We start from the raw sequence: 22,229 nt of genomic DNA, 5'->3' as shown, positions 1-22,229 counted from the left end.
AAATTATTAATTATATTAATTGTTGAGTAATCTATAAATTAAAGATTGAAAATATAAATAAAATAAATGCGTGTCAAATTGTCTGTAGCGTCATTTTATTATAATAATAAAAATAATATTCATTATTATATATTATCATGAAGTTTATTATAGTTACCGTAATACCTCGTATCTCGCAAGTCACATATCTAAAATTTTGCGAATTATTGAGGTTTTTAATTTGTAAAATTTGATATTTACTTTAATCCCTAATCTCAAACTATTATTGAAGAAATACAGTAATGTTTTATATTTATGTATAATATGTATAATAATATGTGATCATGTTTTCTATACTCAAATAGATTGTTTTTAAAAAATAACTCAACAATATCTATAAATAAATGCACAGAAAGTTGTGAATAATTAGAATTAAATATTTTACAAAAGTGAAAGGTGTTTAGTTATCAATTATCTTACCCCATTGTCTAAATTTTAAATTCAAATTTTTGTAATCCAAAATTCTAAATTTCTAATTAAATAGAAAAAAGAAGAAAAAACTAAAAAAAAAGGCAAAGTAACGCTAACAAATTAAACAAAAGTATATGTTTGGAACTGACTTCAAGGGTTAAATAAACTCTTCTTAAGAGCCATATAATAAGGATATTGACTCTCTAATTGAAGAAATTAACTAAAATAAAGATGAGGAATCTAAATAATTATATTCTATTTTTTAAATATTTAAAATATGGATCTTAAAAAATATTACCAAGCAAAAAAGATGCCATTCTCATTTTTGGTAACGCTGGTTCTGGAAAGACTACTCTTGCTTCATTTTTGTATAATATCAACCTAGTTGTGAATGTTGAGAATTATGAAGTTGTTCTATAATACAAAAATCCATCTTAGTAATAATATGAAATGATTGGACCTAGCTTCTTAGAATCTTAAACATTTTTCCTAAATAAATTCTCTTTTGAAAAGGGTGATATCTGGGATTTTCAGGGTTTTTAGGATAATGGAGATGATATTATAGATACAGTCAACTCTTATTTTATGAATAAAATCATAACAGGCTCTTAAGGAATCAAACTAATTTTTCTTTTTGATGGATAAATATTCGAGCTATGTGGATTTTAGTAAAAACGTAAATCTCTCAAATAAATATTCGAACTAATCTACCAATTAACTAAAAACTCAAAAATTGACTTTGGAGCTAACATGATGTTCATATTTTCCAAAACCAGCTTACCTCTTTAATTTTATTAATAAAAACTACACCACTTTCTAGATTAAATTGTGTAGTTTCCTGATTACACAAATTAATTAAAGCAAAATTTTAACTTCCATGATTAAAAATAGTTTTACAATAAACTAAAGTAAGTAACAGTTGATACATTTCCTTTGGCTGATGAAATTATGGTAGGCAAAGAATATGGTACTAAATAGTAAAGAGAATCTCTTTACAATTAAATTAATAAATTAAATTATTACTATTAAAAGGATTTAAATATTCAATTTACTCTATCCTCTTTAAAATAGATAGATATCATACAGAGATACTCTTTTAATTAGGTTTGTGATACATTTACTGCTTTATGCTAAAATATTAAAAACTCATTTAAGAACCTTGATAAAAAACAAACAACCCAAGCAGACAACATTCTACAACACTACAAAATGATTTAGGATCCATCAAATTTATAAACTAACTTAGATGTTTTTAAAATTATCAAATCTTAATTAATAGTTCCTTTAATCAATACAATAAGTTAAGAAAGTTAATCTTCAAATAGAATCCAAGAAAATTTAACTTTAACTTCATAAAAATAAATAGAAATAATTGAATTCTTTTTATCTGAAGTTTATGATAGCATTTTGAGTAACTTTAATTTATCCATTAATTTAAACAAATACTTGTAATTTTGAAAATCAGAAACATAAAATGGTTTAGCAATGCCTAAAAGTACTCTTTGTATCCAAAAGGAAATTTTAGGATAAAATAAAATTTTAATTGAATTTAGAAGTAATAAAATGATTAAGAAATGTTTATATTTTCTCTTAAGTATTAAATTAATTAATAAGAAAAAAATATAAATGAAAAGACTCCCTAATTAAATTAGACAATTAATCAGATTGAATAAACTTAAAAACTAGAAATACCAAAAATTTGATTGATTAAATTAAGTTATATGTTTGTTTTAATACTAAACCATATTTAAGAAATATGTTTTCTAAAATTCATGTATTTTGTTTTAAAACTTGATTATCAAAAAGCACATTAATGATTGAGTAATTCAATTTTTTATTAAATTATATCTTTGAAAATTTTTATTTTCTTATCCCTTAAATAAAATATTAAGTTCACTAATAAAATGGTTTCAAACCTCAAAAAGTAAAACTTTTTACAGTATTTTAATAAATTTGAATTAGCTATTAAACACTTTATATGAAACTTGTTTTATATATACAAATTTTAGCATCTATTTTGCTATTTATTTATTTAGATAAATTTTAAAATAAATGAATCTAATTTTCTTAAAGTGATCATAAGACAATATTTTTCGTTGTTAGTTAGTTAAGTTTTAAAAACTTTGATGATAATATCTTAGAATCTGTATTCAATTCGTTCATCCTTTTTTTATAAGTTTTACATAAAATATTAATTAATATAAAAGGTTATTATGAAAAATATTAATAAATAATCAACAAAAAATATAGCCTTAGATTAAAAAATAAAAAAATATATGAGAAAATTCACTTAAAAATGTCAAAAAAACATATTTAAAACGTGTATTTTTTGTTTAGCTTAATTTACATTATGTAATTAACTAGTAAAAAATAGTAAATAAAATTTACTGGAGTTTGACGAGCAAAAATTAGAGATTAATACATCTTCTCAATTCATCACATAATTAAAGGGCACCTTAGTCTTTGATCTAATTGAAACTTTTAATAAGTTTTTAAATTGTAAGAGAAAAGTTTAAAATAAGTAATTTAAATATTAAGTTTATATTATCAAAATAAATAAATGAAATCAAAAAATATTTATTACCCCAGACTTAGTGTCAAATTTTAGAGATTAGTGCATTTTGAGAGAGAAGAACCTAGGGCTTAAGTACCTTCATCACCAATTTAGTTATTTCTATTTATTCAAATATTTAAATTAAAAAAATTAAAAATAAAAAGAAAAAAATGTTTAAAAAAATATATTTTGAAATTAAAAATCAAGGATTAATAAAAAAATAAACAACAATATAAAAAAATAGTAAGTAAAAATAAATAAATAAATTAAACTTTTATCTGAAAAATTAAACATGGATATAATAAAATAAAAATAAAACATGTTTTACATTAGAATAAGGCTCAAATTTTGGAAATTAATAGAGCTTATCAAAGACCCTAAGACTTTTGCACCAAGAGCACCAATTTGATTACCACTTAAGTATATTTTAATAAATTGGTCAATTATTGTCAAAAAATAAATTTAATTTTAGAAATTGCACATTTAACAATATTAAAAATAAATCTATCTTGTAAATTAAATTAAATTGTGATTTATAAATAGACTTTATGAAATAATTTATTATTACGTGAGGTTAAGTGTCAAATTTGAGAGATTAGTGCAGTTAGTTAAGTTATTGCATAAAAATGTTGCACCTTATGACTCAAGTTAATTCGCTCTTTAAAATATTAAATAAATTTTTAAAAATATGATTTAAAAAAAATACTAATTAGTTATTTTTTTGGCTTACTATCGATTTATCTTTAAATAAATAATTCAGATATAAAACAAAAAAAATATTGTACAAGAAAGAAAGTTCCAGATTTTTAAGATTTTTGCAGTTTGCTAATCCTGATCCTATGTCTTAAGCACCCTAAGCACTTATTTAATTATCGCTTTTATTATGAGTTGTAGAATTAATTAGTTATTTTGGTTTGTTAAAATTGAAAATATAAGTTAATGTTTTAAAGATTTTTTACTCAATATATAGATTCAATTTTGTAAGATTTGTACACTTTGATAAAGAAGAGCCTAGGGCTGAAGCACCACCATTTCCAATTCTACAGTAGCTTTTTATTAAAATCAAACTAATTAGTTAGCTCATATGAAAAATTATAAAAAGTTTAGCTTTTTTGAAATTTATTTAAGAATTTGTAATCTATCAGAAAAATTCTTTTTTTTGCTCTATCAGATATTTATTTAGCATATGGTAGATTTTACTAATTTGATTATGATTTTTTATAATTACTGTGTTGCTTCAAAAATAATGAAAATTATTAAAAATAAATGAAATTTTTACCAAACGTTAAGTGTTAAATTGGAAAGTTTAGGGCACTTTTAAATTGCAGAACCTATACTTGCGATACCCTAAGCTCTGATTTAATTCATTCTATTACATTAATGAAAATAAAATTGTTTAATTTATAAAAAAAATATCAAAGATAATAAATAGCTTGATTGCTTTAATAACGAGTTTAAATGATAGAAAATAAAATATTTAATAAAATTCATATTACAATATCACAATTGTCAAATTTGAGAGATTACTGCAATTCTCTAACTCTTAACATAAGCCTGATGCACCATCCATTCCAATTCTATTTTATCTTTTTAATATATTTTGATAAAATTAAAATGAAAGATCTAAAATTATGAAAAAATGTATTAAAAATTTAAATAATTAGTAGGTTAAATGATCAAATAAAATATAAAAATAAAAATATTCCAGTCTGTCTTTGAATCAAATTTGTTTTTTAATTAAATTTTCTTTATTTTACTCAAGTTTAATAGTCAAATTCGAGATATTTTTGAAGCTTGATAGTGTTTAACCAAGTCCTTTTGCTCCATCATCTCCTATTTCGTTAGAACTATTAAAATATTAATTTTTTTTATTTAAAATAAGCTGATGATAATATATAAAGTCATTTAAAACATCATTTTAAAAATTTCGATTGAATTTTCTATTTAACTTTTAAATTAGTAAAGTATGTATTTATGTATGTTTTACAAGAGATCGATTTCAAAAGTTTAGAGATTAGTACATTTTGCTAGTAAAGATCCTAAGACTGTTGTTCCTTCTGGGCCTATTTGATTTCCTCTATTAAAATATTTCAAAAATATTATTAATGTTAAATAGTTTCAAAAAAAATATATAATAAATAGATTGAGAATAAAATTTGATTTCAAGTAAAGACTAGTCAAATAAATTTATCTCGTTAAATTTTGCTTAAATGGCTTTCATTTAATTTTGAAATGGATATCCTATATTAATATAAAAGATTAAACTTACCCTAATTAGAGTATTAAAGTGGAAAGATGAATGCAATTTGCCAAAACAGGGCCTAATATTTAAACTCCCTATTCACCAATTAAATTGTTCCTTTTAATGTATTAAAAAAATAATAAATAAATAGCAGTGAAAATATATTAATTACTTCTTATTTTCACAATAAATTAATATGAAAAAATTAAAAATTTTAAATTTATTTATTTACTCAAGACCAAGAGTTAAATTTGAGAGATTAATGCATTTTTCTATTGCAGGACATAAGCTTTTTAAACCCTCAAAACCGATTAAATTGCTACTGTTAATATATTTTAAAAAAATTAATGTAAAAGAAAAGAATTTAAAAATAAATTTATTTTTTTTAAAAAAATAAGGAGATATATGAATGATATTCTCTTTAATAAAAATTCAATTTTTCATAATACTCTTCTAATTTAATATTTAAAATTGCTAAAAATATAAATAAATTTAATTATTTTTACTTGAAATCAATATGAAGGCAAGTTAGATACTAAAAATGGGAGTTTAGAAACTAATTTTTAAGATAAAAATAAATTAAAGAGATAACTCGATATAAAGCAAGCTACATCTTCTAGCTAATTAAAATATTTTTTCTGTTATATCATTTTAACTTTTTTTTTTGAAAGGTATCCAGTTATGTATTGTTTTTTAAAATAAATAATTATCTACAGTATACAAGTTTTTTGATTTTACATTATTTTAATTAATTAAATTACAAAAATTCTATAGTCTCAAAACGTATCCAAAATAAATAAATTAATATTAAATACATACATATATTTGGATCAACCATAATTATACAACTAACTTTCCTCTATAGTATTAAAAAAGATTATTTATGTATTCGTTTAAATTAAGGTGATGAAGTATTGCTAATTTATTTAATTAAGTAAACGATTATTTTACTTCATTTTTTTCTATATTATTTCTAATTTATATTCACGTTAAATAATTCGCAATGCTATTATATAAACCACATTATAATTATGAAAAAGACTAACTTATATCCATTCAAAAAAAATTTTTTTAATTTCAGTAGACTTATAAAACTATTGAAAATGATTTCTAATTATAGTGTATAAATTAATTGTACTAAGTGAAAAAAGTTATTAAAGTTGATAAAAAAATGGGTAAACAATTTAATTTTCTATGTAAAGCCTTTTGCTTTGCAACAATAATCACGGAGTAAATTTCTTTTTACCAAAAAAAATGAAGTATCAAAAATAAGTAAAATAAACTTTTAGTAATTTCTATTCATAAAGTATGAAAACCAAACAAACTCAAATTAATATAATCTATCTAACTATATAAATAAATTACAAAAATAAATTTTATTTTTAATAAAAATTTTTTTATATTTAATTTTCTAAATATTGATTTCAATTCTATTTGATACCATCAGGGTAAGGTTATACATGGTAAAACTCTAAATTACTTTGAACTTCCTTGATAACAAATTCTGTTATTTTCTCATTAATTTAGTTAAAGTTTGAAATTTCTACTGCTTTTCTAAAAAATTCACCAAAATCTTTTTTAAATAGTTTTTCTGTTTCATTTAATACAGATGAGCATTTAACCATAAAATATTTTATATTTTTAGATTTAAGCTAATTAAAGACATCAACCCTTTTAATTCCACATGGACAACCATATAAAGTCCATTTTAAATTATTACTATTTACTCCATATTCTAATCCATGTGGTGGGGCATCTCCTATGTGAATTATTATATTTAATGATTATTTATTCCATTTTAATGAGTTACAACTTTGGTAAAGTGCACAAATTACATTTTCTGGTATATCTCCTCCTCCACGAGCATCTAAATTTTTTATAACTTCTAAAACATCTGCTCGATTAACAAACTAAAAAATTTTTAGACCAGTTTCTCCATAAGAAGTTTCTTCGTTTGGATGATCCCTATAGCACACTATCCCAAATTTAATATCAAAATCCTAGATGTTTAGAGAGTTTACAATATTTTCAACTGATGCTTTCATTTGACCAAATACTTAACCCATAGAGCTTGTAGTATCTACTGTAAAACAAATCTGGATTTTATTATCATAAATAAGCTAATGTTGACAGTTTGATTTTTTAATGTTGTGAATTCCTTGGTGCCAAGCTTTTTTAGTGCAAAAATTCATTTTTTTATTTTGCTACAAGTGTTATTTGTGAGAGCAAGCATAATTGCAAAGCTCTGTTTCATATTCTTAATTTAATTTATTAAAAAGAGGAGTTTCCCAATCGATTGAATTCCAATACTTCTTGCAAAGTATTTCGTCATATTATTTATTGATATATGGATAGAATTAACTTTTAGAATGCCTCGCATCAAATGGGAAAAGGCTTTAAGCACATAAATCACCACCTAAACATTCTCTTAAGTGAAAATGGGCTCTCCCTTATCTTAAGCAGGAATCATAACAATTTTCTGGTTCTGCTGATTCTCCAGCTTTATAACTTCTTTAGTTAATTGGATCGTTTATAGATATTTTATCTTCAGTTTTATTTAAGAAAACACACTATTCTTTATTTCTGTGAATATCTGCTTAATGCTTTCCTTCATGATTATAATCTTTTTTACAAAAACTTAAGCATTCTGGGCATTTTTGATTACATCTATGCTATTATGAGCATTAGTGAATTAATTCTCTATGCATTCTTTACCATTTTGGAATAACAATAGAGCATTTTTATTATTAATTTTAAGGTTTATAAAAATTATAACTAAATAATCTTTTTAATTCTTGAGAAACCCATGATTTTTACTCTGTCTGATAGCTGATATTACAAATACCTTCTTTTTGACATAATTACAAGCACAAATGAGATTCTCCACATAAATGAGCGTCAACAATTACTTCAACTTCATAATTTTATTCATTTATGTATTTTAATGTAAGCAATTGCTTATTTTTAATAGGATCTAATATCAAATTAGCATGATCATGCTTATTAAAAGAGCATTATTTATCACATAAAACACATTTTTCAAAACACTTATCTGAATTACATAAATGATCTTCCTCCATATGTCCATCTTCTAACTAACAAGTCTTTTTGCATTTATCATGCAGTTTGCAATTATATTTGCATTAGTGTTTTTATTAGCAATCATGTGCAATTAAGTGGGAGTGATTATATTTAAGTTTACATTGGTTCTGGCATGATGAAATTTGGCAAGTCTAATCACAGAAATGAGTTTTTGTGCTGCATAAATGTGTACCTAAATGTCCAAATAAAAACTAGCATTGATGAGGGTTTAAGTAGTTGTTATCTTAGTGTACTATATTGTTATCTTAGTCTATTTTATTATTATCTTAGTGTACTATGTTATTATCTTAGTCTATTATATTGTTATCTTTGTGTACTATGCTATTATCTTAGTGTATTATTTTGTTATCTTAATTCACTATATTGTTATCTTAATTCTCATTTGTACATTCTTAGCACAGATAAATGCAAGTATGAGAAGTTTGGCAATCACAATCGCTTATGTGGTTATTTTATTTGACACATCTCCTTTCACATTCTTTGCAATTTTTTTAGCAAATTTAGAATTATTCATTCAATTCTGAGATAAATTAATCTAATTCATTTTTGAATTCATTAGATATAGCTTTGAGTTTACTTAATTTGGTTAATTTTGCATCATAGGCATTCATAACTAATTATTTTCTATTTGAAAAAACTTCATTAAAAAAATTTTACAATTATTTGTAATAATTATTATGATCAACCATTTTTAGCCTACTAAATTAATCGTCAAATATTTTTTGCAAAAAAATTCGATTTATGGATATTATAGATTGTTATCTATCTTAGCCTAATTTTAGCTTTGTTTGATCAAAAGACAAAGGAATTTAAGTCAAATCTTACAGTTTTTAATCTTTCATTTATTCTTTTTCTTCTTCAATATCAAAGTCAAATTAATCAATTTATTTAATTTACTATTATTCAGATTTATTTCCTTGGTAGGTAAAATTTATTTAAGATTCATTTTCAGCTAATTTTAACTTGTTGATATCTAAAAATATTTATTTAAATTAATTAGTCAGATCTTTAATTTCAAGTTTATGGTAAAGCAATTCAATATCCGTGTCATCATCTAAAAATAATTGTGCAATAGAATACTTAAAAATAGAAAGAGTTTATTCAGCTTTTTATTACTTTTTATTTAAATTTGATAAAATTTAATTTCTTATCAATTTAAGGTTGTTATTAAATCCTTCATGATAATACGGATACAAATAATGAATATTTGTATCGATTTTTAAATTATAAATAGGTGTTAACTCTTTCTAAATTTTACTACTGTCATTTTATCCATTCATATCCTTCACCAATATTTCCAAAGAACCTTAGAAATAAATATCTCCTCCTTTTTTATTTTTGTTGGAAAGTATAAGATCATTAAGCAGCTCTTAAAAAGGTTTATCAATAGCTTCTAAACCAGCTAAAAGAATACTGAAATCACTGATTAAAGTAATTTACTAAAGTAACTTCAGCTCATCTGCTTTGCTTCTTCTAACTGAAAACAAACCTTCACAGTCAAGAACGAGAATTTAGGTATCATTTAAAGAGGTGTATCCAAGCCAAACTCCATCTGTACATCTTGAAACAGAAACTCCAAATCTTGTGCCAAACATCCTATTAAGTAAAGAGCTTTTTCCAACCGATTATCTCCCAAAAATACTTATAACATAAAGAGACTCATTTTTTAAATTTCTAAGAACTTCTTCAAACCATCCAAAATTAATTTATTTTTTAACATCTTCTAATTTCAAAAGCGACTCAGATCTTTGAAATTATAGTTGATCCCAAAGTTAGCCGTTAATTAAAGGATAGTAATTAGATTACTTTATGGTACTTATCTGTATGGGTATTCTTGTAAGCAACAAAAGCTTTAGATGCTAAATAGGAATAGGCTAAGAATATTATTCCAAAAATTTTTAAATTTAATCTACAATACAAACTATATTGCTTGAGTTTTAATTTTCTTCATACGTAATTTAATAATTTATTTGCAATGCCTAAAAGCATTCTTTTAAGTATTAATTAATTTTCTTACTTAAATTGGAAGATTATTAAGATTGATTTGCTTCTTCATAAAAGCAAAATAAATTATTTTACTGAGGACATCCTAATTCTGTAAAATTTTGTCCATAATTTTTAATAGATTCTACTAAACTATCGATTATAGGATTTCCTATTCTTTTTTCAATTGCTTCTTATTCAAACCCTTTTTCAACTAAAATCTATTATTAATCTAACTCATTAGTAATTACATAAGAATCTATGTTACATCCTTAATAAATAACTATTATCATAACTGTTGTTTAATTGTCAATAATTTTAAAGTCCTAATATTGAAGTCTATCAAAATTTATTTCAAATTTGGTCCTATAATTTGAATCTGTAATTTTTAAAGAGTCTTCTGTTTCAAATACGTACACTTTATCTGAAAGGCAATTAAACACTTTGTATATTTTAAGATTTTCCACGTTAACAATTTCATTATTTATTTATTTACAAAGCTGAAAGACTTTAATTTCAATAGAATCGCTGTCAAGAGAAACAGCATAATATTATTATTTTTATTTTTCATAAATAAAAATTTTATCATCAATTCCATTAAGAATAAAACAATTATCCACTCTTCTAATATTATGTCCTGTTTCTTTAATTTTAGATGCATATACATTACTAAAGGACATCTCCTATGAAAATGAATAATCTTATTTAATTTCTCCCATAGCCTAATTCTTGTTGATATTATCAAAAACTATCCATTATTTAGATTTACTGTTTATATGTATGCATACATCTGAGCTATTCATTGTGAATACTTTTCCAAAAATTTATTACTGGTTGCCATTAAAATTCCTTCTGACTTTCCAAATAGTGAGTTTTTAATCTTCTTTTGGGCAATAAGAGTTGCAGGTAGCTATATAATCAATTTCTGAATCAAAGCAAAAGTAATTTAATATTGAATGTGCTTCTTTAGGTAATTTAATATCATATAAATTTTATATAATTCGAATATTATTTCTTTTTTTTTTGGATACAAATTTGTTAATAAGCGGTCTCAATATTATTATTTTTTTCTGTTCTTCATTAAGTTGTTACTCTAAAACCTAAAGAACTTTCTCTTTTGAAGTATTAAATTCTTACTAAATATTTTTCAATAAAATCCAGTTATTATTTATCTAATTTTCAAATGTGTTAATGGCATGTTCTACAATTTTTTCTTTTAATAATTGAGTCACATTATCCTCTTAGATTTTCTTTATGAATATTTTCTATTTAAATTTATTGATTTCTTTAACAAAATAGTTAAATGATTCTTCAAATTGAATTATAAATTCTTCATATTACTTATTCTCCAAATTTTTTACGAATAACTTTTAATTTTTTTTATATTCATCAACAATTTAAAAAAAAGAAATTTATTTTGTCTACTTAAAATCAATGTTTTACTTAAATTTTTATATTATTTTTAAAAATATTATCTGTAATCTAACACATTAATTGCACCAACTCCATTTTTTTGTAATGCATCCTAAGCAATAACCGTTAAATTTTTAATTAATTTCTATTAAAGTATTTTAAATTATATCATTAGCGTTTAAAATTTAATCTTTTTAATCTAAAAATGATTTTAATAAGATTTCAAAGTCGTTTTATTTAATCACATTTGAAGTTTCAAGTAAATTTGTTTCAAGCCATTATGTTTGATATTTTTAAATTTGATTTGTCAAATTGATAAATATTTCTTCTATTTTAATTATTTATTCCTTATTCCCTATGAAGGATTAAAAAACGAGCTACATAATTTACTTTAATTCTTATTGTTGATAAAAGTTAAGCTTGCTTGTCTTGTAATTTTCAAAATTTATTTCTTCAAATATTTTCTCAATTTTATTTTTATTTTTTTAATATTCTCTATAATAAATTTGTTAACTATCTTCTTCACTCCAAGTATAAATTATTTCTTAACAATCCAGAGAGCATTTAACTATTTGGGATTTTTTTGGTTATTTATAAAATTCTGTTTCTATTTTTTTTACAACAAAATCAAGCTGTTTATCTTCAATGAATTTAATTTTTGTTGAAATATTATTTTGAAACGGATTAGCATCGCTCCAATTAATCACGCTTTCTTCATTTATGCAAAGGACAATTACTTAGCAAATATCGAGAATATATCTTATGTACAAAGCTCTATCATTATTCTCAAAAGAATTTTCTTTCAACAAATATTTGCTATCTTAATAAATCATAAACACAGTATTACCATCAGTGTAAGCAACCAATAAATCAAACTAATCTAAAATTTCATTTTCAAGATTAACCTAGATAAGATTTGGAGCCATACAAGATAATATTTTGAAAGCAATTCTGAAATCGCCTAAAAAACCAACACAGTTACAGCTTCCTGCTTAAATAGATTATATTAACTTATTCACATTTTCTTGCATCAAAATATTTCTTATATAAACTTGGTCAAATCCATTTTCAGGAAACTATTATAAAATCTTGATTGGCAAAAATTTTTCATTCGAAGAAACCACATTTATCATGTTATTTTAATTCATTTATTGATCACTAAAATATTGTTGAGTTTTCAAGTTGCTATCACTTTAGTTAAATCCGCAATCTGTTGGTGTCTCATCATTTTTATCGCCAAAATATTATTATTCTGGTTAATTTTGAATATTTTATAATTGCCTTTAAGTCTAATTTGATAAATATTGAAGTGATTTCTAATTAAGTTAATTAAAAGATATGTTTTTTGTAAATTTATTCTCTTAATTATTTTCGATTTCTAACTTATTCCTTGAAGAAGATTATTTCTTCTACATATAATCATTTAGTTTTTCATATAGAATTTATCTATCTTAACTAGAAATGCTCATTTAGTTTACAAATAGTTTGATCTTTCTATCATTATCATTTTATTGTATGAGCTTGACAAGCTATTAAAATATTTTTTGCACATTATCTTTTTAAAGTGATTGCTTTTATTCTAATTCTTACAGAAATTGCCAAAGCAAAATATATTCTTTTTTTAATTTTTCTTAAGGACTTTCTAAATGATCATTCTATAATCTATGTATTTCTTCTTTAATAGTTTTTACTTTATCTTTTTTTAACCCTAAAGATATAAGCTCATCCATTAAAACCTATAATTATTAGGCATTGCTATCTAACAGTTTATTAACAACAGCTTCGATTTCATCCTCTAAATCTAACCAGGTACCATCAACAAATTATTCAAAAACAAAAAATAATAAATCTTATTTTTTTTTCTCAACCTTTAAATCCATTGCGTATTTTATAAATTGTAGTCTTAAATTAAAAATTATCTAAATCATTTAAATAAAGTTGTTTCTATTTAAATCAAAAAATAAAATAATTAAAGCACCTTAATATAAAGTAAATGTGATATTTTATATATCTTAAAATTTATTTCCTATTTATAATCATCTTTCTAATAAATTTATTTTAAACCTTAAATTAAATAAATAATTAACGCATTTTATTTTAAAAATATCAACCTATATATTAATTCATTCAACGATAATGAATTTATTTATTAACCAGATTTAGATTATTATTTAATCATAAAAAGCAGAAAAATGATTTATTCATTTTTATAATTTAGGCATAAAGATATTCTTAAATCCATCTTATTGATGTGATACCATTAAATTATTCTCCTTTCATTTATGTTAGGGGTAATAATCTCAAGTTTAAATAGGATAAATTTTGAGGAATTTAATGGTTTCTTAAATAATGAAGATTAAAAGTAAATAAAAATTGAAATAAAATAATAGTTTTCTAATTTAATATATTAAATATGATTAAAATGAGACAAAACAAACTCGGAAAACCCAATAGATATTAATGGTATTTTATTATTTTGAATAAATAAATGTGGTTCAATAGCTTTACTTAAATAATTTTTAAAGCTTTCTGTAAAAAATGCAATTAAATGATATTTTAACATATTAAATTAACTATTAAAGTATACATATTTTATATAAAGTAAATAAATAGATAGATAAATATATAAAAATATGAGAAATTTTCAAACACTTATATTAAATTCATTCATTAAAGGTTTTATATCATTATAAAAGGCCTCAACTACACTTCCACTATCAGAAAAATCATTTTCACTATAATAAAATTAAATTATTTAATTAATTTTAACCTAATAAGATAAATAATAATAAGTTTAGTTACTTAAAAATTAGATCAACTTTCTTTAGCTATTAGATTTATTTTAGTTAGTGGCGAAGGTAATCTATTCCCATATCAGTGATCATATTTTATCTTTAGATATAAAATAGAATTAATTTAAATCAAACATTATCAAAAATATTTACGATAAATCTAATTTTAATTATATTAAATCCTCAAAAAGTAGAAGAGCATCACTCAATTCTCTTAATCCTAAATCTCCAATTTAGTTTTTCCTATAAAAAAAAAGAATGATTAATTAAATGAATGAACGAAAGAAATATATATATATATACTTAAGGTTTAATTCAAGAGACTCAGCAAACTGAAGTTATTTTAAAACTTTAGAAATGATGCTGATTGAATCATCATCTAATGCTAGTTTTTTTCTTTCTTTGGTACATCTTATTTTATAATTGCAAAATAATTTAATTTTTATACAATAAAATTTAATTTTACTCAAAAATAAGTTTTAATTCTGATTGGTTTAAGTAGTTTTCTTTTTATGCTTCGAAAGTTGCCTTAATCATTTCAAATATAGATCCTTCTTGCTAAAAGTAATCCCAATCTATAAGCCATTCTTTTTATCTTTACTAAGGTTATGAAGATACTTAAAATAATTGTGCTTAGCCCTATACTTACTGATATTTTATTTAGCGTTTTTCAATAAGAATTAATAATTATTACTTATTATAAGGGAGCTTAAAAGTTGAAAGAGTATACTTATAAATCTTCGTTTAAAGAACATTATTTCTATTTTAAAAGCAAATGAGCCAGAACAGCTTTTTCATCTTTTCTTTCAGAAGGAATGTCTTTTAGCCATTCTTAAATAATCTAAGACAAAAGACTGTCTTTCAAGAGAGATTCCTCAAATGGGAATTCATTTTTATCAAGTTTGTTTTAGAATGCTACAAACTCACTTATTTGCATATTTTAAAAGTCAAAGTTTGTATTTTCTAATTGAAGGAATATCAGACCTAAGCAGAATAAATCACTCTAAAATGATAATTTATTTAATAATTGGAATAAATTAAAATAATTTCTTATAAAAAGTATCAAAAAAAAATTTCTATTTAATTCAAATATTTTAGCAATAATTTGTTAAATTTATTACCTTAGAACTATATTGATTATAATAAGCTTCTTGTGGTTGATAAATATCGATTGTTTTCTTTATAAATAAAGTGTTGAAAAAATAAATGAATATTAGTCAAAATACATAAAAAAATAAATAATCGTTTTATAAAGAGTTTTAGCTAAATAAATAAATTAATTAATAACTAAATTACTTATGCGTTTCTATTTAATCTTCCTTAAATATTCCATTTTGAGAAATCTTCAAGTCTGTAAAGTCCCAAATCAGCTTTCAATATTAAATTGAGTTAAAAATTCATACATTTACAAGCAAATTAAATTACCTATTTTGAAGACAATCTGCCCATTACTTTGCTCCTTATACAAAATATTAGTTAATTTGATGTTATTGTGGATGAATCCAAAAGCATGGATAATCATTAGAGCATCTAATAACTAAATTGCTATTCTTTCATTCTAAGTATCATTAAGAGACTATTCTTTTTAATTTAGTCCTGATAAATAGCTATCTAAATTTCCTAATAATTTTAGCAATTATAAAAAAATTTAGCATTTGTTGAAATATAGAATAAACTTAAAAAGATAACCTGTGCATAGATCCATTTCTTAAACATAAAAGACAGGAGTAGAGGTATTAGAAATATTTTCAGATAAGAAATAGCTTGAATCAACTTATTAAACGTAGTTATTTTTCCCTGCTGTTCTTAAATTAGATACTCTTTGGTCAAGTTCTTTCAAAAGTTCTAAATTTTGGTTAGTTACCTTCATAATTTTCAATGCAGTGTCATCATTGACTTTCAAAACTAAGCTATTCAAGCCAGCTCCAACAAATTCGTAGGAAGAATACTATGGTTTTTCATAGCTCATAAGATTAATTAAACCTTTTATAGTATAGTAATCGAAAGATGTGTCTGCATTAAGCTTCTAAAATATCTGATCTATAATAATTTTTGAATTATCCATTTATATTATGTAGGATTAATTTAATTGTATCTTTGCTTTAATTCGAATTTTTGCAATTTTAATTTTTTTCTACTAAATAATAACTATTTATCTTTCGAGCTAGATATCTTATCATTTCAAACAAACAACAAATAAATAAACATAATTCGATATAAGTTAGTGAAAAGAGAATATTTTTAATGGACTAAATAAAAAACTAATTGATAAACCAATTTTTCATTCATTAAAATAAACATTCTAAAATTAAAAAATCGATAAAAGTGGAAAATATTTTTTAAGAATAATTTATTAAAAAACATCTTTTTTTATAGTTTTTTAAATAAATGCTAAATTCTTTTAATAAAAATTGAATAAATTATTTTAATTAATTTATATAATAAATTACAATAACCAATTTCCTATTCCAGCCAGAAATTCATTTTTAATATAATTTTATTTACAAAAGATATTTCAACTAATTATTTTTGAATGAAGTTGAAATTTATTGGTTATATTTATTTTTCTAGAAGATTTTATAAAAACAAAAATTGTTTTAATTTTATAATGGATAAATTTAATAAATAAAGAGTTTTTTTCTTTTAATTAATATTAAATTAAATAAGAATAATAAAAACTTTATGTGAAATTTTTTTATTTATTTTTTATTAAATTTACTAATTTAAAAAAATATTTTAAATGCTCAAAACAATTTAGTAAATTTTATATTATGAATTTCATTTTTAAAATTCATCAGAAGAATATTTAAGTTTTCTAGATGCTCTTATTTTTTATATCATTAATCAAGATAATTTCATAAAATTTCAAATATTATATATAAAATTGAAATGCTTACAATATTTATAATGGTACTTTGACTTACTAAATAATTTAAAATTTATATTGTTTATAGAGGTAAATAAATATTTGAATTTGGATAAATAAAAGCAAATACTTAATTAATATTTATTCTTATTTTTTGCCTTGAGTAAATATTTATTGTATAAAAAAAATATCTTCATTTGATTAAATTTGATAAATATATGTCTGTCTATTTTATTTATCAATGAGTTTTCAAATAAAAATTGAGTTAATATTATTAATAAATTATGGTTATTATGAAAATTATTCAAGAATAATTTTTACTAGAATAGCAAAAATATTATAAAAATTAATTTAACTTTTTATTTTATGAAAATAAACCTAGAAAAAAAGTAAATAAGTAAAATAAAATTTTTTACTTTAATAAATTGCTTTTTGTTATTTTTTGATGGAATAGAATAAATATAATTTGATTTTTATTTATATTTATTATAATTAATTAGAACTATGTCATTTAAAAAAGATAATATGTAGAAAAATATTTGGGCCACTATAAAAATCTATATAATATAAACAATAATAAAAAAAATATCTGGCTGATTAAAATCTAGAACGAGCAGCCAATAAAAATTATGCATTATTTTACACTTTAACCACATAAATTCAAAAGAGAAAATTTATTTTCAATATCTCAATTTTTGTAATGGCTAAAAATTAGAATGCATTTGCTTGCTATTACGATACGAATATCCTAAGTAATAGTTAGAAATTCATAGATTTATTGATAAAAATAGAATGGTAGGAAGAGTAATTAAAAAATTAATATAATGTGCATATTATATTTATTTACTGACAGAAATGTGATTATTTTATGATCTTATTACATTCATAATTAGAGTAAAAGGAAATTAAATTGATAATTAATTAGCAAATTAAACTTTGATAAACAATAAAAAAACAATGAAATACAGTCTTCAATTAAACATCTTATTTAGCTCACTATTTGCGCTTATTTCATTTACATAAGCTGGTAATCATAAGCTTTATATAAAATATATTCTAAATATTAATAAATTATTCATCTAGCAATTTAATCTATTGTTTTTTATTCTCTTTCAATTTCTCATTTGTGTCTTTTTGCATTTCAAAAAAATATATTTTTTTCTTAAAAATGTCTTAAAATTTATTTTTCAACAAATAAATTAATCAAAAGAGGAAGTTCTTATTGCAGAAGAGTTTAAGGCTTACTAATTTAGTTCCAACGATGTTGTAGGATGGAATTAAAAGACAGTTAAATTATGCGAGCAAACTAGTTTCTAAGATTTCAGTAAAGGAAATATGTTTGGTGTTTTTGCCAAAGAAACTCCAAACTTGTAAAAAATATATCAAAACTTACCTCCTCATTGGAGTCTTTCCGTTCGTGTAGATGTGCTTTTGTATAAAAGTGTTGATAACGAAAAAGTTAATGTAGTTTTAGATGGTACAACTTACAAAACTTATTAAAAAGACAAATATGATGGTGTTAAAATTTGCTTAGGGTCTACTTCATACAATGATCAATTATATTTCTTCTAAAAAAACATTACTCACACTAATTCATAATTGAACCTTCAGTTTACTTCTAATTTCGATTAGGACAATAGTGATGAAGGTTTTGGTATCAAAAATTTGTCTGTTAGAGTCGATACTTGCCATCCCTCATGCGCTACTTGCTCAGGTCCTAGCTAGGTATACATATATATATATATAAATAAATAATTAAATACTTAAATTAAAACTGTATTAAATGCTATGTATCAAATCATAATTTTATAAACAATTAATAATTATTTAATAATATTTTAATATTTTAGAACCAATGCCAAAGCTGCCCTAATAAAGGAACCTTATAAAATGGAGCTTGTACTTGCCCTTCAATGGGAATTGCTCATAATTACTAGTGCCTAAATTAGTGCCCTTAAGGATTCTAACCTGATTCTACTAATTCATTCTGCGTAGAAACTTTTTGTAATCCTTCCAAATGTTCTAAGTGTGATAGCAATGGCTAATCCTGCAGTTAATGTGCTAATGGATATTATCAGTTCAGAAAAGGTTGCGTTTAATAGTGCCCTTCATTCGCTCCTTAGTAAGGTTAAACTTGCTAAGATCCTTCAAAATCTACTCCAAGTAAATGATTATGAATGCATTTTTTAATTGTAATTTATGTAACCTTAATGAAGATTCAAATAAAAGATTTGCAATTTTAAAAATTAATTTATAAATAAATGAATAAAAAATCGTTCTACTCAAAGAAGTAACAATATTTAATCTAATCAAAATTTTATCACAAATAATTTAGATGGTGATTATCTCTTAATTGGTTTGAATTCTAATAACTTTGGTGAATCAGAAATCGCTGCTCTTGGTCTTCAACTTTCTAACTTCAACTAAGCTACTTTTGGAAATTGTGGTAGTGTTTAATTGTTAGGAGGTCCATTTATTGGAGGCAAAGGTTCTTAAATCTTAAAAACTTTCCAAAATATGTAAAACAAACAAACTTTATTTAATCTAAAGAATTAAATCTTATTATTTATTGTTGATCTAAAATTTAGCAAGCCCCATTTCTAAGTTAGATTTGGTTTCCAATACTACTAAATTGATTCATGGGATAGTGAAGGTTTCAAAGTTTATGTTGATACTAACCAGATAGATGAAATAAAACAAGATTAAGCTGGTGGTAAAGATAATCTTTGTGGTTCTAATTCTTGGAAAGATAATTTTTACAGCTACTCTAAGTCAATTTAACACAATAGCCAATCATTAGAAATTAAATTGAATGCAACATTTGATGAAGACTATTTTAATGAATCATTTGGCATTAGAGAGTTATTCGTCATTGTAGATTATGTAATCAATAAATTTAATAAATTCAAATTTTTATTTAAATATATCCAATTTTAAATTATCAGTGCCCTCCAGGTTGCGCATCTTGCGATTCGAACTAATGTTTCAAATGCTTTGATGGATATTAAAAATCAGGTACAAAATGTGTTAACACTTGTGCTGATGATGAATTTAGTTTAAATAAGGTATGCAATAAATGTGATAGCACTTGCAAGTCATGCAAAGACAGTAAATATTTTATTTTTATTTTAACTAAATTTAAAAAATTATTTTTTCAATAAACAATTAATTAGCTGCATAATTTTGCACCAGCTGTAACAGTGGAAGATATTTATATCAAAATCAATGCTTAGAAAAGTGTCCTGATAACTACTTTAACAACTCTTTGAATAATATGTGTTCTTAATGCTCTATCGGAGATTGCCCACTCTGTTTACCTCCAGGTAATAAATTAAATATCCATTTTTTGTTAAATTATTTTTAATAAATAAATAAATAAATAAATAAATAAATAGGATATTCTTCATCTTGCAAGAATTGCTCAGGACTCAAAATTATTTCCAATAAATGCCCTAAATGATTTTTATTTGTTAATTCAATTTTAAGATAGATTATTAAGCAGATATTTATGATATTTATAGTATTTTCTTTATAAAATAAAATAAAATTAAAAAATCATTTTTAATAAAGATTATTTGATTCTATGAAGTTTTATTTCTGTTAAGTATTTATTTTTAAAAATTTATTATTTATTTTAAAGAAAATAAGAAATTTAATTTTATAGTACCTATTCTGTTTACCTTGAATTTATATTATTTATTTTTTGCATTCAAATTTATAAAAAGCTATATTAAAATATCTATTATTGTAAGAACTTGTTTTAGAGAAAGGTAGATATTAAAATAAGCTCTCTAGAAATATTATTTATAAGTCAAATAATTAATTGAAATTAGAAATCAACTTACTTAAAATTAGAAAAGAGACAGGTATATATTAAAATATTGTGTGAAATAAATAAACAAACTATTTTAAATTATTTTTAAATAAAAATAATTTGTTAAAATTCTTTTTTTAAAAAATAATAGAATAAATTCAATTCATTTCTTAATATTAACATTATATTTATAAATTTATAAATTAAATTTAAAGTTTGTTTTAATATTAATATCTAAATAATAATTAAATTTTTTACAATTTTAAGTAGAGCTAGATTTTATTTTAATAATTATTTAAGGCTTAATATATAAATCAATTTGATATTTGTACATTTATAAGCAAAGCAAAATTTATGAATTTTATCTATAAAAATAGTGATTCAGCTAGCTAGCTATGTTATGATGATTTTTAATAAATATTTTGGATAATCAGAATAAAATAGTAATTCCATCCATGTCTTTAGTTGTAACCAACTAGCAACTTAATCTGTATCTATTTTTTTTATTAAAATAAAGATATATTTTAAGCAATTAATGTTATTCAAATACGTTTTATCTTTGCCTTCACTTGCCAATGTAATTGATTCTTCATGTTCTTTTGGCTATTCTTCGCAAATCTATTCAAATTTATCTTCCTATTAAATCTAAATTGCACAAGTAGCGCATTCACAAGAAAATCCACACTTAAATTCAAGAGGAATTTTATTGCTTCTTAACACTTATCCTAAGTTATTATCTACGAATGTTTTTATGGGAATTTTAATTGACCTATCTTCTCTTGGAGAAACTACAAATGATATTTCTTCACGAGGAGCTCTATTTAATATTTAAGATGAAAATTAATACAAAATAATTATAAAAATAATTAATTATAATTTAATGAATGATTACTTTTGTGCAGATCTTGAAATTTAAGAAATGCTAAACATTGTTCTTCTTATTAAACCCTACATTTTTAATATTCTATACCTTTTAATTAGTGATTTGTAGAAATTCTGTTTGTAATTTATTA

General features: G+C 22.2%; 6 protein-coding genes across 6 annotated transcripts; 2 read left to right on the top strand and 4 right to left on the bottom strand. All coding sequences in view use genetic code 6, as the record gives it.

Moving 5' to 3' along the window:
• Positions 1 to 681: 681 nt before the first annotated feature.
• TTHERM_00257020 (hypothetical protein) lies at positions 682 to 2,119 on the top strand (the record flags this gene model as incomplete). Its single annotated transcript, XM_001019157.2, has 3 exons — positions 682 to 1,861; positions 1,916 to 2,005; positions 2,085 to 2,119. 3 exons carry the CDS (start codon positions 682 to 684, stop codon positions 2,117 to 2,119), a joined length of 1,305 nt encoding a protein of 434 aa, XP_001019157.2.
• Positions 2,120 to 2,526: 407 nt separating this feature from the next.
• Positions 2,527 to 5,986, bottom strand: TTHERM_00257010 (kinase domain protein; the record flags this gene model as incomplete). Its single annotated transcript, XM_001019156.2, has 15 exons — positions 2,527 to 2,614; positions 2,839 to 2,928; positions 3,035 to 3,124; positions 3,333 to 3,419; positions 3,573 to 3,662; positions 3,790 to 3,879; positions 3,964 to 4,053; positions 4,284 to 4,373; positions 4,501 to 4,590; positions 4,762 to 4,851; positions 4,992 to 5,081; positions 5,274 to 5,363; positions 5,479 to 5,568; positions 5,753 to 5,802; positions 5,858 to 5,986. The coding sequence occupies 15 exons, from the start codon at positions 5,984 to 5,986 to the stop codon at positions 2,527 to 2,529; spliced, it is 1,344 nt and encodes a 447-aa protein (XP_001019156.2).
• A 684-nt stretch (positions 5,987 to 6,670) lies between these two features.
• TTHERM_00257000 (hypothetical protein) lies at positions 6,671 to 13,624 on the bottom strand (the record flags this gene model as incomplete). Its single annotated transcript, XM_001019155.2, has 1 exon — positions 6,671 to 13,624. The coding sequence occupies one exon, from the start codon at positions 13,622 to 13,624 to the stop codon at positions 6,671 to 6,673; it is 6,954 nt and encodes a 2,317-aa protein (XP_001019155.2).
• A 764-nt stretch (positions 13,625 to 14,388) lies between these two features.
• Positions 14,389 to 16,601, bottom strand: TTHERM_00256990 (kinase domain protein; the record flags this gene model as incomplete). Its single annotated transcript, XM_001019154.3, has 10 exons — positions 14,389 to 14,479; positions 14,547 to 14,636; positions 14,690 to 14,779; positions 14,840 to 14,947; positions 15,003 to 15,184; positions 15,231 to 15,539; positions 15,658 to 15,714; positions 15,833 to 15,906; positions 15,962 to 16,156; positions 16,226 to 16,601. 10 exons carry the CDS (start codon positions 16,599 to 16,601, stop codon positions 14,389 to 14,391), a joined length of 1,572 nt encoding a protein of 523 aa, XP_001019154.2.
• A 1,758-nt stretch (positions 16,602 to 18,359) lies between these two features.
• TTHERM_00256980 (zinc finger lsd1 subclass family protein) lies at positions 18,360 to 20,862 on the top strand (the record flags this gene model as incomplete). The annotated part of the gene is made up of 8 exons (XM_001019153.3): positions 18,360 to 18,429; positions 18,613 to 19,127; positions 19,253 to 19,565; positions 19,738 to 19,921; positions 19,991 to 20,285; positions 20,348 to 20,510; positions 20,576 to 20,725; positions 20,798 to 20,862. 8 exons carry the CDS (start codon positions 18,360 to 18,362, stop codon positions 20,860 to 20,862), a joined length of 1,755 nt encoding a protein of 584 aa, XP_001019153.3.
• A 784-nt stretch (positions 20,863 to 21,646) lies between these two features.
• Positions 21,647 to 22,170, bottom strand: TTHERM_00256970 (2 iron, 2 sulfur cluster-binding protein; the record flags this gene model as incomplete). The annotated part of the gene is made up of 3 exons (XM_001019152.1): positions 21,647 to 21,710; positions 21,767 to 22,033; positions 22,109 to 22,170. 3 exons carry the CDS (start codon positions 22,168 to 22,170, stop codon positions 21,647 to 21,649), a joined length of 393 nt encoding a protein of 130 aa, XP_001019152.1.
• Between the last annotated feature and the right edge of the window lie 59 nt (positions 22,171 to 22,229).

The sequence above is a fragment of the Tetrahymena thermophila genome (genome assembly GCF_000189635.1).
Source record: "Tetrahymena thermophila SB210 genomic scaffold scf_8254590, whole genome shotgun sequence".
NCBI classification, from domain to species: Eukaryota; Ciliophora; class Oligohymenophorea; order Hymenostomatida; family Tetrahymenidae; genus Tetrahymena; species Tetrahymena thermophila.
Note: the sequence above shows the minus strand (reverse complement) of the source record. Positions and strands in the feature narration are given on the sequence as shown.